This window comes from Dama dama, chromosome 15 (assembly GCF_033118175.1).
Source record: "Dama dama isolate Ldn47 chromosome 15, ASM3311817v1, whole genome shotgun sequence".
NCBI lineage: Eukaryota > Metazoa > Chordata > Mammalia > Artiodactyla > Cervidae > Dama > Dama dama.
In genome coordinates this window covers 4,988,687-5,005,896 of record NC_083695.1, presented here as the reverse complement: position 1 = coordinate 5,005,896, position 17,210 = coordinate 4,988,687, and the positions used below count along the sequence as shown (strand labels likewise).

Below are 17,210 nucleotides of genomic sequence, written 5' to 3'. Positions count from 1 at the left end.
TATAAATACATCTTTTAGTCCTTTTTGGGCTCTGCAGGCAACATATCCCCCACTTAAAGTTTTTAATTTCACTGATGGTGTTACTTTCAAATGCCCAACTTGTATAGGGCCTCCTCCACAAACAGGCTTAAGAATCGATCTGAATTGAAATCAATAGGCACTCCCATTAGTGCCCTCAAAGACACTCTCACTGTGGAGACTTAGCAGCCTCTTGTCTCTCCTGGAGTCCAAGAGTACAAGGAATATCATGCTGGTGGATGAGACATTCTGTAAATCTGTTGGTGTTGGTTTTGACAGATGCATTGCAGGCAGGGAAGGCAAATGCATGTGCAGGGTAAATATCTTTGATGGTAGGTACAAAATACTGTTCATTTGTGATGAGAATGGTCTAATGCAATCAACCTGTAACATGGCTAAACTGATCCATCCAGGGAACGGTGCCAAGTTAATTGTTGGTCTCTGCTGTTAGCAGATTAATCTCTTAACAGTGACGTTAGCCAGATTGGTCTTACTGAGTGAAAGTCGACTTTGCTGAGCACATGCATAATTTCCTTCACTGCTGCTGCAGCCAGTGTTCATGAGCACATTTGGCAATGACAAGTGGCTGGGTGATGGACCTGACTGATAGGAGATTGGCATCACAGAATGTGTCCTTCACTTAATGTTTCAGTCCTCTGACGAGGTCACCCTTTGGTGAGCATTCACATGGTACACAAAGACCTTCACTCTCCTCATCTGGAAAGGTCTAGATGTGCACCTCTTCCCCTGAACTCCCTTTTGCAGGTTTTCCAATGTACCCCTCCTTAGTCCTTGATCATTTAGCCAAACCATTAGGCACTGTGCATAAACAAGTGTTAACTCAACTTCAGCCATTCCTCCTTCCAGGCAAAATAAATCAGGTGATTTCACTACCGACTTTCAGGACCATCTCAGAGTGGGGCTGTGGTGCTGCGTACTATGCAGAATGATCTGATCCAAGCCTGAGTTTTTTTTCTTTCACTGGTCAGCTCGTCACAGGGAATTCCTCATGAAGCCATAGCAGTGGATTGAGGGGGGTGAGGGGTTGCCTGATAGATATATTGAAAGTATTTATAGGTATTGAAGATTCAGCTCCACTGAAATCTGTTATTTCCCCATCCAAGTTTTCAGGATTCTATACTAATCAGTGCCCTAATTTTAATTTTAATGAGACCATATAAAGTTGGAAATTCAATGTACATAGTAATTAAGTCACCCAACAGATTTGTCACTGGATTTCTTTTCATAAATCTCAGCCCTGCAGCTTTAGGGGATGAGGTGCTTTCAGAATTATCATTGAAGCTTTAGGGTCTGTTTGTGGCTCTTGAGCTGGGAATTTAAATTCCTGAGTTTCTCATGTTGTTTCCCAACATTGTCCAACACATTTAGAATAAACAACCAGTTTCATGCTCCTTTTGTTCACTAAAATACCTATGAGAGAAAATCTTGCATTCCCAATAATTTGCTTTCTAAATGCACATGATAATAGATGCTTAGAGATAATCATTTGAGTAACTGTATTGCCACTGCACATCATGGACTATGAGTGCCTTTTTACAACTGAAACAGGATCTTTAATGGTTTTAAATCTGACTCTAATCAGATTGGTGGTGGTTTAGTCACTAAGTCATGTCCGACTCTTGCAACCCCATGGACTGTAGCCTACCAGGCTCCTCTGTCCATGAGATTCTCCAGGCAAGAATACTGGAGTGGGTTGCCATTTCCTTTTCCAGGGGATCTTCCCAACCCAGGAATTGAACCCTGATGAAGCAACACCCAATTTGGTACACATTTGTGATTCAGGAGGATTTAATTAGAAACATAGAACCATGAGAGGAATGTATGTCTAAAGGGATTTATTACAGGGCTTTGTCTTTCTACAACTGTGGGAACTGGTTAAGCGGTGTCTATGAGATTGTCTCCATGCCTGATGAAGACATCTGACTAATGTGCTCAGGGCAGACAATAAGGGAAAGGAGATGGATGTGACATGAAGGAGAGCAAAAACAAATGAGAACTCACAACCATGAGTAGTGCCGACAAGGAGGGGCTAAACCTGGAAACAGTTCTTATTACCTCTCGCCTTGGTATGGAGTCCTTCAGAAGCTGGGTCCCTCAATTAGTGAGGAGATCACACGTATCTGGTGTGAGCATCAGAGATGCCATAGGACCTATGTGGAATGGTCATAGTTCTAGTGGTGCCTCATGCCAGTGAGGTGGTCAGTAGATCAGCAGCAACATGTTACAAAGATACAAAATGGCTATTACATCACTTACACCCTCCAAGTCTTGCACAAGAATATCTTTTATGGCCCACCCTAATGGGAAACATACAGAAAAGGAAACTCAGAAATGTAGTTGAGCCTAGTCTAGGTAACACATTACTAAGCAACCACCTTGGCCTATAAAGGAACTGTGAAATCAGTTCAGTGAATCAGAGCTAATATTTTTAAAGAAATGAAATAAAACATAATGTCAGAATTCATTAGAGATACTGGTAAATAGTATTTTGTGAAAAATACTTATAATCAGTTGTATATTATCATGGACTGAATTGTTTTTCCCCCAAATCTATCCCAATGTGACTGTTTTGGAGATAGGGCCTTTAAAGTGGTAAAGTGAAATGAGGTCATAAGGGTGGGCCCTAATCCAACATGACTGGTATTCTTATAAGAGAAAGAGACACCAGAGACAAGCATGCATAAAGAAAAGGGCATGCAAGAACACAGAAGGCAGCCATCTGCAAGCCAAGGAGAGAGGCCTTGGGAAAACAAACCTACCAACACCTTGACCTTGGACTTCCAGTTTCCAAAACTGAGTCAAATAAAGTTGCATTAAGTCACCTCATCTGTGGTGGTACTTTGTTTTGACAGCTGAATGTTTGTGTCCCCTCCTCCCACCCCTAAATTCATATGTTGGCGTCATCTTCAGTGTGATGGTGTTAGAAGGTGGGGTCGTTGAGAGGTGATTATGTCTGGAGAGTGGAATGCTCATGAATGGGGCCTCACAGAGCTCCCCAGCCTTTCCAGCACATAGAACACAATGAGAAGGTGCCGTCTGTTAACCAGGAAGACTGTTCGCACCAGAATGCAGCCATGCTCCTGCGTTGGCCTTGGACTTCCTGACCTCCAGAACTGTGCAAAATAAAGTTCTGTTGTTTATAAGCTATCCAGTCTGTTAGTAGTTTGTTATAGCAGCCCCAGTGGACTAAGGCAGCAGCCTTGGCAGACTGGTACACATGTGTACTAAAGATTGAATCAGTCTTCTGGCAGCTTTTAAAAAAGAAATTAAGATAATTTTTTTAGAGAAGTTTTAGATTCATAGCAAAATTGAGGGGAAAGTGCAGGGATTTCCCGTTTCCTCCCCCTCACACACATACACCCTCCTGTTATCAGCATCCCCCAGCAGAGTGGCATATATGTTGCAATTGATGAACCTACATTGACACATCATAAAAGTCTATCAATTACATTACATGTCACTCTTGGTATTGTGTATCATATGGGTTTAGACATGTGTTGATGACATTCATCCATCATTATGGTACCGTAGTGAGTATTTTCACTGCTGTAAAAGTCCTCTGTGCTGTCTTTTCATCCTTCCATCTCCACCCCAGCCCCTGATCTTTTTATTGTCTCCATAGTTTTTCCTTTTGTGTTAACTTTATCCCACTTTGATGTTTCAATTTTTTTGTCAAGGTGTCATTTAGCATACAAAGTATTTTAATATGGTCTCATTATTCTGTATTCCTCAATAGAATATAAACTACATTCAGAGCTTGGAATTTTATCTACTTTACGCACTACTATGAATCCAGTGCCTAAAACTGGCATGTTGTTTTTCAACTCAATGAGTGTTGAATGAATGAATGAATGTATTGGATCATGAGTTTAATGTATTTGTTAAGTAAATTAAAGTTGAAGTTACTTGCAAGCTTTGGCAATGTCTTACAAAGAAACATAGTCTTATACAATCTAGCCATTGCTTTCCTAGGTGATTACTCAACTTATTCTAAAGCTTACATTAACACAAAAGCAGGCATAAAAATATAGCAGGTTTAATATTTCCAAAATTAGAATCAACCGAGATACCTTTCAGTAGGTAAATGGATAAGCAGAATGTGGCACATCTACACAATGGAATATTGTTCAGTGATAAATGAGGTGTTAAGTCACTAAAAGTTTTGATGTTAACTTAATAAATGATAGAGGTATAATTGCCTGTAAATTAGAAAATTGTTACCCCATCCCATTTAAAACATGCATACACTCCAGAGATCAAGTGACTGATTTTTAAGAAAGTGGCTCACAAGAAGACTGCCAGAGGCTCCAAGTGAGAAGTGAAAGTGTTAGTCACTCTGTTGTGTCCAGCTCTTTGCGACAGCATCCGTATCTGTCACTGTCACTTCAAGCATATAGAAGGTGGCTATCTTGGCATGCTCCACACCACTGAATGCCTAGAAACTTCAATAAGGTAAAATTCCCCTGAATTTTTTCAGATTTATTTTCCACCGTTTGACATGCAAATACATTTCTGCCCTTTTCTCTTTCTCTTGTCCAGTGACTTCCATAATGCAAAGCACATATTGGTTTTTCATCCACGGATTGTTGTTAAAATTGGTGTTTCTGTAGGGAGAGGTGGCTGGAATTTTATTTTTGCTATCTTGCTAACTTTCCACTTATCTAGATCTTCAAAAATCTTTCAGTGACATTTTCATTGGGCAAGTCTTGTACATATCTTTCACTTTTCATTGTAGAAGTATTACACTTCTTTTGTTATATTCACTCAAGAATTTTTCTTTTGATGCTATTGCAAATGAGTCTGTTGTCTTAACTTTGTATTTGGATTGCTCATTGCTAATGTATACAAGTTCCACTGATATTTATATTATTGATCCTGTATCCTTAACTTTACTTAGCTCATTTATTGGTTCTAATATTTTTCAGTGAGTCCCTGAGCATTTTCTACATACAAGGTCAAGCCATCTGCATATAGCAATAGCATTACCTCTTTATTCCCCATCTTTTGCCACTTACTCCATTTTCTTTCTTAGTTGCCCTAAGACCTGCAGTACAATATTACCTAGAAGTGGTAAGAGTAAGAGCAAATAGAAATGAAAAGAGAATTAATGATAGACGAGATATCCCCACTTATTTTTCTTAGAACATTTTCTTTTGTAAATTTGTAACTGTAAATGCTTTATCCATCCCTTTGGGATGAATATGAACCTTTTAAGAAGCCTTTTGGCAGTTTTACACCCCTACAATATCTTTCTCAGGAAGCCTTGGAGTTATCTCTTTGAAGTGTACCCTTCCAGGGTGTTCGCACTCCCAATTTTTCAGTTTCTGTAGGAGGGTAGAAGCCTAACTTCTTCTATGGGTGCCTTGCTCCAAGTTGCAAAACTACCTCCCTTCATATAGATATGAGAAGCTTCAATTAACACAGATGCTCATCCCAATTACTGGATGAATTTAGGGTAAACTATGATAAATGATGGTGTCAAGTCCTCTTACTTCAGGTTTAGTTATTGTTTATCTTGAGAACATGTATGTAATGAGTTGTATCCAATCAGCTTTATAAAAGGGTGAGGTTTCTTTCTGACTGTAATCTCTTAGCAGACTTCCTATAGTGCACATCACATTCTTCTTTTATGATTATTCACTAATAAAATTCTTTTGTCTTCTACCTTGGTGAATAGATTTTCGTGTTGGGAGAAATTTTTAATTATATTTCTTCAGAAATTTTGATAAGAATGGGATGAGTCTGGTAGTTCCTGATTTGAGCAGATCAGCTGAAAGTCTTGGCCGCACAACAGTCAGGTAAAAGACCCTCAATTATAAATACTCTTCCTCCTAGCCCTCTGTTCTTTTGGAATACTATCTTAAAAAAAACACCCAAATTCAAGATTTTACTTTTGAATAATTATGGGTAATAATAGGCTCCAAAATCTCATCATGATCACTGGATGGTTGGAAAATATGGGAAGCCAGTAATGTTGCCTGGTCTCTTTTTAAAACAGTTAATATCTGTCTGTTGCATTTGGAATTGGCATACATTTGAGATTCCAGTCCTGCAGTAGCCAGAGGACAATGTTTGCAGTTTTGCAGAGGTTCTTAGAAGGGGGTCTATCCCAGTAAATGAGTTGCTGATATTTATGGGATGAATATAATTCTAACCATTCCAAGAGGAAATTTTAAAATTATTTGGATAACCAGAAGAAACTATTGAAAAAATTAAAGAGAAAATGCAAGACAAATACATTTTCTCTCTCATAACCCTGCTTCTCACTCTGCTCCCTGGATGTCTTTACCCCTCCATGCCTCAGACTGAATCAGGGGAAGAGGGAGGTGATAATCTTTCAGATGGGTGGTTCCCATCTAGGCACAGCTTCTTTAACTGGTAAAAAATTACCTGCTCAATTTGAGGACACAGTTAATGTACTTTATGGCCTAGACTGAGTCCACTTCATGTCTTAGACAAGGTGACTCCTTCAGGAGTCCCTTATGCTCCACACACTGCATAGCTATTAATAGAAAGCCAGAAATGATAGAGCATCATGGGAAGATTAAGATTTCTGCATGGAAGGCAACAGAGAGAGTAGCTATACTAGTCAGTTGGAAAAAAGCAAAGAAACAAGGTGTTGAAATAATGTAAACACAGGAAGGGAAACCAAAGTGCCCTGATTACAGTTTTGTTTTGTTTTGGTCTCAATGTGAAGGAAGCCAGCCAGTCTATTTGGGTCACCAGCAGCACCGATGCCATTGAGAAGCTACTCAGGATGTCCATGTAATTCAAATGCCTTTATTACCAGCTGATGTTTCTTATTTAAAGGCTTCTTTCCTCCATGCCCCAGAAATTTGCAAAAGTACACCTCAGTGCGTATTCAGTTTACAGCCCACACATAGGAATATATACTGATTATTAAATGAAATTGAGCAACCAGCAACTGCATGGAATTCTGCAGTTAGGAGATTTTGCTCCTTTGGTAGAGCAATCACATTGGGGTCTGGAAGATCACTACGTCAGGGGAAGCTATCTGGCACCCCACCCCAAGGCAGTTACGAACTCAGAAAAGGATTGCTGGGCTGTACTTGAAGCCTTTCCAAAAATGTTGAGCTGGGCGATGTTGCAGCAGTGCACCTAGAAGACATGGGAGTCCCCCACTGATTTTCATCAGTGCTTTGTTGAGGCCTTCTCAGAACTCCCTGTTTGGAGCTTGGGGTCAGATCAAAACGTGCTCTAGTTTTAGCAACCTTTGTTTTGACTCTCTTGCCAGCTATCCAAATCCAAATTAAGGGAAAGTGGTAGGATGACAAGGACAGTCAGATCTGAGCAGCAGGTACTCAATGTGGGGATAATCTAGAGAAAGACATCCAAGAAAAGAATTGAAGACTTCTGTGTTGGCTGATCAGAACTCTTTACTAAAGGGAGAAATCCCTACTCTGGTCAACCCATGAAGGGATCAGAGGAGGCAGGGTCTGGAGGAGGCAGGGACTGCAGGGACAAGAGAATCAGGAGAATGGAGAAGAACAAAACCTCCAGCTAGGAAATCCTTGGCAAACAGCTCAAAATGGATAGATTGAGAGAATCTCAGAGGTGGGAACTGGTGAACCATATGTGTCAGTAACTTTCCTCAGGCTAATCTCTTTGCCTGTTCTGATAAAAGTTCTGCTTATCCTGCAATTTCCTCAGGAATTTCTCATTTTCCATCTGGTAACAATAGATGGTTACACACTCTTAGTATTTTGCATCAGTCTACTTATTCCTTTTCCTCTACAATTCCCATGCAGTTAGGTCCTTTAACTGAGGGACGTGTGTTCTTGGTTTCTCCCAATCCTTCTATAAACCTGTTGAGGAGAGACCTATTGTGCAACTAAAAGGCTACCATATGCTCTACTCTATTCTACTCTACTCTACTCTACTCTATTCTCTATTCTACTCCATGGAGTATCCATGGAGCTTCTTGAGGAAAAGATACCTTATTTGATCACAGTGTGCCCTTTGAAAGAAAAAAGAGGTATGGCAGAGAGGGGCATTTTCCCACCATGCAGGGCAAGCACATCAATGCATCATGCTGGGTCTGGGAAATGATGTTTTCTTTTCCTTCTTTTGCAATATGAAGAGATTTTCTGCATTCAAAGATTTTATTTTTATTTGTATCTCCCCAATAGTGGACATCTTTGTCTTGTTCCTATTCTTTGGAGGAAAACATTCAATCTTTTATCCTCAAATAGGATATTGCTGTTGCTTAGTCACTAAGTCCAGAGAAGCCAATGGCAACCCACTCCAGTACTCTTGCCTGGAAAATCCCATGGACCAAGGAGCCTGGTAGGCTGCAGTCCATGGGGTTGTGAAGAGTCGGACACGACTGAGCGACTTCACTTTCGCTTTTCACTTTCATGCATTGGAGAAGGAAATGGCAACCCACTCGTGTTCTTGCCTGGAGAATCCCAGGGACGGCAGAGCCTAGTGGGCTGCTATATATGGGGTCACACAGAGTCAGACACGACTGAAGCGACTTAGCAGCAGCAGCAGTCACTAAATCATGTCTGACTCTTTGCAACCCCATGGACTGTAGCCCACCAGGATCCTCTGTCCATGGGATTTCCCAGGCAAGAATACTGGAGTGGGTTGCCATTTCCTTCTCCATGGGAACTAGTACAATAGAAAGAGATAAAATAATTTTTTTGATTAACAGGAATTCAGATTGAGATATAGTAATTGAAGCAGAAGCTGTAAATACCCTCCATACCATCATCATTCTTTCAGCTCAAATGACCTAACGTAGTACTGGCAGAGTATTTTCTGATTCCAAAGTTGCAATCATAATTTCAAGTGCCAAGATAAAGTCCACTGCAACAACAAAAATAATAGCTTCACTTATGATTACAGAGATTATCAGTGTTTTAATAGCCTCATTTTTTTTTCAGCATAGCCATGGATGCAAGCAATTACGATGTAGAAAATACATATTTCCCCTTGCTTCTACACTGCTTTTGATCGATGTAATACAAATACAAATTTTGGTGGATGTTTACATAAAGGTGAAGACATGTTTATTCCGAGGATAAACAAAGCATGAAAGATTATGTGGAAGGTGTTGACTGTCGGGCCACATTCTTCATAATACTTGCTCTTCAAATAGAGGTATTTTTTCTATTGATGTTGAAGTAATTGACATGAAGTTGTTCTCTTACTTCAGCATTTATACTATTAACATTTGAATTGAATGATTAAAGGACTTTTGTAATTTTTGTTGGCAGTCAGTATTCTTCATTTCTCTTGCATTCAGAAATTCATTGACACTCTTTAACAAATACAGCTGGAAGAGTTCTCAGTTTTAATATTTAAAGCACTGAAGTATTTTAATTCTCCAGAAAAGTATTTTAATTCTCCCCAAATTCTTATTTAACTTTTTAAATATTCCATTAAATGAAGCTAATTTGCTTATTTCTTCTTCGTAGTTTTCGGTATCTCTAACAATAGAATTATGGAAATTGAGAGAAGAGCAATTTCTCCTCTTTCAATAATGATTATAAAATTATGTGGATAATCATTATTGTACTTGCTATGACTGTATTTTGAAATGAGTTTCATCTCTTAAAGAATTTGATTTTTTTTACATGGATGTTACTAACTGCTTTTCTAGCATATGGACAAGTGAAAGTATCATAGTGTTAAAAGGGAAAGGAAGAAACTGACAAAAAGTTTTTTTGTTAGTGGACATGTTAAAAAAATTATTAATCAGAGAGATTCAACATGATCCTGAAGAGTGGAAAAGGCAAGTTGTGCCATGAATGATGGTCTTATGTGTTTAACAAATCAAATTTGAAGAGCAGTTCCCAGAGTTGTTAACTTTATGCCATTATATCTGTTCATAAAGCTAAATGTGTTTTCTCATTAATGAATGTCCAAAGGACGAAATAAGTGAGATACAACTATGAAATAAGTAACATATAATGAAAATGGAACCATGTAAATGGACAGTCTCTGGAATAAATTATGTAACTCAATTCTTCAAAACAAGGAATCATTAGGGAGAGCCAATATATCAGAAATTTAATTGATGAGAGATACATAATTTAGATACTTAAAATTTATTTCAGATGAACAACAAATAAAAGAGTGTCTCATGACTTGTACTTTATTTGCTAAAAAATTGGCAATTCTACCCAATGTACCCAAAATTGCAGAGCCTTTTTTAAAAACTGAAGTATAGTTGATTTACAGTGTACTTTCAAGTGTACCACAAGTTGATCCAGTTACATATGTAAGTACATATATACATGGGCTTCCCTGGTGGCTCAGTCGGTAATGAATTCACCTGCAATGTGGGAGACCTGGGTTTGATCCCTGGGTTGCAGAAAGATTCCCTGGAGGAGGGCATAGCAACCCACTCCAGTATTCTTGCCTGAAGAATCCCCATGCACAGAGGAGCCTGGCAGCCTGCAGTCTGTAGGGTTGCAAAGAGTTGGACACGACTGAGTGACTAAGCACATCCACATATATATATATGTATACACACATATGTATACTTTTTCTGATTTTTTCCATTTTAGGTTATTACAAGATACTGAATATATATAGTAATCTCATATTCCTAATTTATCCCTTCCCCCCTTTCCTCTTGAGTAACCATAAGTTTGTTTCTATCGCAGACCCTATCCTAATTGAGATGGGCAAATATCAAAGTAACCATAAGTTTGTTTCTATCGCAGACCCTATCCTAATTGAGATGGGAGAAAGATCAACAACCTCAGATATGCAGAAAGTGAAGAGGAACTACAGAGCCTTTTAATGAGGGTGAAAGAGGAAAGTGACAAAGCTGGTTTGAAGATCAATATTCAAAAAACGAAGATTATGGCATCCAGTCCCATCACTTCATGGCAAATAGAACGAGAAAAAATGGAAGCAGTGACAGATTTTATTTTCTTGGGCTCCAAAATCCCTGGGGACAGTGACTGCAGTTAAAAGACACTTGTTCCTTGGAAGGAAAGCTATGACAAATCTAGACAGCGTATTAAAAAGCAGAGACAACACTTTACCAACAAAGGTCCATACAGTCAAAAACTGGTTTTTCCAGTAGTCAGGTACAGATGTGAGAGTTGGATCATAAAGAAGGCTAAACTCGGAAGAATTGATGCTTTCGAATTGTGCTGGAGAAGACTCTCGCGATTCCTTTGGACTGCAAGGAGATCAAACCAGTCAATCCTAAAGGAAATCAACCTGAATATTCATTGGAAAGACTGTTGCTGAAGCTGAAGATCCAATACTTTGGCCACCTGACTGGAAGAGCCTGCTCTTTGGAAAAGACCCTGGTCCTGGGAAAGACTGAAGGCAAAACGGAGAAGGGGGCGGAAGAGGATGAGATGGTTAGACAGTATCACCGACTCAACGGGACATGCATTTGAGCAAACTATAGGAGATAGTGAAGGACAGCGAGGCCTGGAGTGCTGCAGTTCATGAAGTCGCAAAGAGTCAGACACGACTTAACCGACTGAACAATAACAAGCTTTCAAGAAATGTACTGTGCCTTTTCTGGGACAGGACGCGGCGGCAGCTATGGCCTTCTGCGCATGTGCGCTCCCTCCTCCCGCTCCTCTCCCTGCTAGCCTGCAGGTTCCGGTCTGCAGCTGCAGTCTCGCGAGGAGATGATTCCGGAGCTTCGGGCGTCTGGACCCGACCGTTGAGCAGGACGCTTTGGTGGAGCCCTGCAGAGTTGAGACTGGCGACCGGGGGTCAGGTGAAGGAGGAAACGGCTTTGTCTTCAGACTCGGTCTGACTCTGACTCCTAGTGAGGACCAGCACGTCCCAGCGCTTGTTACCAGGTGAAGCTTGTTTTTTCTCATTTCCAAGGTGTGGGGTGGTCTGAGACCTTGGAAGCCAGCGCAGAAACTGGCTTAGGGCTCCCAGTAGATGTGCACTTTTCTTCTCAGCGGAGAAACTTTTTTTTTTCCCTACTCAGGGCCTCGCTGAGGGCCTCGCCTGGTTGCCTGTAGTCAGCTTTGCCTGTGCCCTCAGTAGCCCTACTTGGCTTTTACAGGAGGTCCCGCTTAAATTCCAGGAGCTTTAGTACTTGGACAAATATTCTGACCCTCTTAGGTCCACCTTTCTTGCAACAAAACAGCTTTTTGTGGAGTAGAAAGGGTGGTTCCGGCAGCAGGAGTCTCTAGCAGGACAGTCAGTTCGCTTGGGACCTCAGAGGAGCAGACTGGTCCTCCTGCTGGACCAGGTGGTAGTGATGGTGGAAACCTCGGGCCAACTTTCCGGACAAAAGGAACAGAAGGTGCTACTGCCTGGGAGGTTGTGAAGGCATTCTGTGGAAGGAAGAGCTGGCCAGCCACAGGAGAGGGTACTTACCTTCTTGCTCCCTTCACTCTTTACTCCACTTGCTGTATTCTGAGCTGCTCCTGCACTCAGCACAACTAGAGACATACCTGAGCTTGCAGAATCAGAGGTGGTGCTGCAAGACAGGTTGTTAAGACTTGGACCTAAGACGGTCTTTTTATGTTTTACTTAAAGCATGGAGTTGGGTTGGTGTGGGCAGGAAGTGGGTAAAAAAGTGGTTAGTTTACAATCCTACATTTTGTTATGGCAGAATCAAGGACAGCCATGGAGTCTCTTGATGGTCCAGGTAGGTCTTTTCTGCCTTAAGAACACAGAAGTCAAAACCAGTTTCTTGTTTTTAATTAAAAAATTACTGTTGAGACCGGAAACCAAGTTAAGAGTAAACTCCCCGCCCGCCCCGCCCCCCCCCCCACCGCCACCCCATGCTTTTTTTCAGAACATTGTTGAGATTTTCTGGTTTGTAATGAACATTATAAATTTTTGTGCTGAATATTTTTGCTCAGCATCAGTTTTAATGTTGTATTCTTTGGCTTTTCTTAATTGACTCAATTAGTTTAATGTGTTGGTCACATTTTCTCTATGTTAGAGCATACACTGTTAACAAATGAGCAGAAAACAAATGCTTTTACATTTGAAAACTAGCTTGTCCAAGTATTACATAATCATACCAGAGTCATGCATGGGCATGGAGTGCTCCCTCCCTTACTGTTATCCTTTCTGCCCCTTCTCAAGGCATCTCCCATTCTAAGATGTTATGCCAGCTACTAGGGTGGAGCTTTTTAGGCAGGTGATATCACTCATGACCTTTCCTTCTTTCTCAGGTGTACTCTCTCAGCTCTCTACATTCCTCCAGCAGCAACAGAAAATGATCACATCGCAGGTGAGTTGTTTAATTTATGCACAGCTTTGCTTAACAGTGATTATTTGAAGTTTATACCATGCCTATACATTCATTTGAAATAGTAGAAATAAATGTTAACATCAGGGAAAATATAGAGCACAAGTCAGCAAATTACAGCCCATGGGCCAAATGAGGCATGCTGCCTGTTTTTTTTATTGCCCATACACTAAGAATTTTTAGATGATTGAGAAACAAATCAAGAGTAATAGTCTGTGATGTGAAAACTGTGTGAAATTCAAATCTCAGTGTCTGTAAAACTTATTACTGAGACACAGCTATGCTGTTTTATTTATGGCTGTGACTGCCTTCAGATTACAAGAGCAGAGTTGAGTGATTGTGACAGAGACAGCTCACAGACCTGTAATACTTACTATGAACATCTACTGAAAATGTTTGCTGACCTCTGATATAGAAGAGCAGATCAGTAGTAGTACAAAGATGCTGTGTAGGTAAATGCAGATCCTGTGATCTTATTGAGCGGTGAAACGGAGCCATAAAAAATTTTTTTTGATAGACTTCATTATGTGATGTTGTGAACCTTCTTTTGACAGTTTTGCAGTTGCATAAAGAAGTGGTTGGAATAAAGGGAATGATTCTTATCTATTCCACAGGAAAAGTTAAGGGATATCAAAAGAAAATTTGTGATAAATAATTCAAGTGAATTAGAGCCAGCATTAGGACTCATGGTTTTTCAAAGAAGAGAACATCTGGATAGACCAAGTGACCTAGGTTGTTTAGTAGGAGTAGGCAGGCTTTGTGACGGTCCTGAGGGCTGGGCAAAAGCTAAATCTTTGTAGAGTCTGGCAAGGGATTCTTCTTTTTTAATTTTGGTAAAATACACATAGCATAAAATTCACATTTCAACCATTTTAAACTGTAGAATTTAGTGACATTTTGTATATTAATGATGTTGTGCAACTATGACCACCACTTACTTCAAGAATATTTTCGTCATACCAGAAGGAGACCCCGTACTGCTTAGTCTCTAAGTCCTGTCTGACTCGTTGCAACCCTATGTACTGCAGCCCACCAGGCTCCTCTGTCTGTGGGATTTTCCAGGCAAGAACACTGGAGTGGGTTGCTGTTTCCTACTCTAAGGGATCTTCCCAACCCAGAGATCGAACCTGAGTCTGCTTTACTGGCAGATGGATTCTTTACCACTGAGCTACCAGCGAATCCTAATAAGCAGTACCATCACTTAATAAACAGCTATTCCCCATTCCTCACAGCCCCTAGCTACTGTTAATCTATTTTCTTCTTATGGGTTTGCCTGTTCTGGATAGCTCATATAAATGGAATCATGTATGTGACTTCTTTCACTTAGTGTGTTTTCAGGACCCTTCCATGTTGTAGTTTGTATTGTTACTTCATCACTTTTATGACCAAATAAATATTCGATTGTCTATACTACCTTTTGTTTATCTATCATTTGATGGGCATTTGGGGGTGACTCCATGTTTGGTTATTGAGAATAGTGCTGTGAGCATTTATGTACAAGTTTTTGTTTGAAGACCTATTTTCAGTTCTTTCCTAGGAGTGAAATTGATGGATCATGTGATAATTCTGTGTTTAGCTTATTTTGAAACTGGCAAACTGTGTTCCACAGCAAGGTCCCTTGCCAAGTCCATATGAATTTTATGTTAGCTTGTCTGTTTCCACACAAAAAGGCTGTTGTGTTTTTGGTAAGGATTGCATTGAATCTATAGACTGCTTTGGGAAATATTGCCACTTTAAGAATATTAAGTCATAGTATCTATGAACGTGAGATGTTTTTCCAGTAAGTTAGATTTTCTGTTTTGTAGTTTTCAGAGTACAGATCTTACATGTTTGCTTAAATTTGCTATTAAGTGGTCTTTTAGATGATTTTGTAAATGGAAGTCTTTTCTTAGTTCCCTTTTTGATTGCTTATTGATGGTGTGTAGAAATACAACTGATTTTTTGAGTGTTGAGCTTATACCCTGTTTTGTCGAATTTGTTCACAAGTTCTAATGGTTGCTTTGTAGATTCTTTAGAATTGTTTATATATGCAGTCATATCATCTGCAAATAGAGATAATTTCATTCTTCTGTCCAGTTTGAATACCTTTTATTTATCTATTTTTTGCCTAGTTGCTCTGGCTAGAATTCCTGGTGCAGAGTTGAATATAAGTGGCCAAAGCAGGCATCCTTGTTTTTGTTTTGTTTTACCATCTTTATGTTCTTAAGTGTATAGTTCAGTAGTGTTAAGTTTATTCACGTTATGGTACAATCAACCTCCAAAATATTTTCATCTTACAAAACGGAAACACTGCACCCATTAAACAAAACCCCCCATTCCTCTGTGCTCCCTGACCAGTGAAAGCCTCCATTCTACTTTCTGTTTCTGTGAGTTTGACTACTCTGATACTTCATGGAAGTGAAATCATACAGGACTTGTCTTTTTGTGACTGGCTTCTTTTACTTAGCATAATGTCCTCAGGGTTCGTCCATGTTGTATGTGTCAGAATTTCCTTCATAATATTCCATTGTGTGTATATATATGACATTTTTGTTTATTCATTCATCTGTTGATGGACATTTGCTTCTGCCTTTTGGCTGCTGTGCATAATGCTTTTATGAACATGGATGTACAAACATGTCCTGAGATTCTGCTTTCAGTTCTTTTGAATAAACACCAAGAAGTGGTATTACTGGGTCACATGGTAATTCAGTTTTTTTTTTTTTTTTTTTTTTGAAGAACACCATACTGTCCCTCACAGAAGCTGTAACCTTTTATATTCCCACCAGCACTTATTCTTTTCAGGTTTTTTAAATAGCATCCCTCATAATAGGTGTAGGTAATATTTGATAGTGGGTTTGATTAGCATTTCCATAATGATTAGTGATTTTGAGCATATTTTCATAAGCTAGCTAGCTACTTGTATATATTCATTGGAGAAATGTCTTTTCAGGTCCATTGTCTATTTAAAAATTTTGTTGTTGTCATTGAGTTGTAGGCATTCTCCTCAAACAGCCCCCAAACAGATCAAAACACAGTTCTTTGAAAATAAGGTACATATAGGCATATCTTATTGTGCTTTGCAGATTTTTTTAAATAAATTGAAGTTTTGTCGCAATTCTGCATTAAGAAATTCTATTGTAATATCTTTGCAAGACCATTTACTTACTTCTTAATAACACTCAACAACATTTCAAACTTTTTCATTATTACTGGGTTGGCCAAAAAGTTCATTCAGGTTTTAACATTACCTCTTATGGAAAAACCCAAATGAACTTATTGGTTAACCCAACAGCAAAATGGCTGTCTGAGGAGGCCTTACAAATAGCTGTGAAAAGAAGGGAAGTGAAAAGCAAAGGAGAAAAGGAAGGATATACCCATTTGAATGCAGAGTTCTAAAGAATAGCAAGGAAAGATAAGAAAGCCTTCCTCAGCAATCAATGCAAAGAAATAGAGGAAAACAATAAAATGGGAAAGACTAGAGATCTCTTCAAGAAAATTAAGAGATACCAAGGGAACATTTCATACAAAGATGGGCTCAATAAAGGACAGAAATGATAGGGACCTAACAGAAGCAGAACATATTAAGAAGAGGTGGCAAGAATACACAGAAGAACTGTACAAAAAAGATCTTCATGACCCAGATAATCACGATGGTGTGATCACTCACCTAGAGCCAGACATCCTGGAATGTGAAGTCAAGTGGGCCTTAGGAAGCATCACTACGAACAAAGCTAGTGGAGGTGTTGGAATTCCAGCTGAGCTGTTTCAAACTGTAAAAGATGATGCTGTGAAAGTGCTGCACTTAATATGTGAGCAAATTTGGAAAACTCAGCAGCGCTCACAGGACAGGAAAAGGTCAGTTTTCATTCCAATCCCAAAGAAAGGCAATGCCAAAGAAATGTTCAAACTACCGCACAGTTGCACTCATCTCACACGCTAGCAAGGTAATGCTCAAAATTCTCCA

General features: G+C 39.6%; 1 protein-coding gene across 3 annotated transcripts in view; it reads left to right on the top strand.

The window, feature by feature from the left end:
• Window positions 1–10,873: 10,873 nt before the first annotated feature.
• The window catches only part of ZNF37A (zinc finger protein 37A), a 46,025-nt gene continuing 39,688 nt past the window's right edge, over window positions 10,874–17,210 (top strand). For 2 of the 3 annotated variants that reach the window (XM_061161372.1, XM_061161373.1), the window contains exons 1-2: window positions 10,874–11,846; window positions 13,188–13,246. In XM_061161372.1, coding sequence (XP_061017355.1) covers window positions 13,232–13,246 — 15 coding nt within the window. In that variant the 5' untranslated portion in view covers window positions 10,874–11,846; window positions 13,188–13,231. The remainder of the gene's footprint in view (window positions 11,847–13,187; window positions 13,247–17,210) is intronic. The other variant, XM_061161371.1, reaches the window with a different exon arrangement.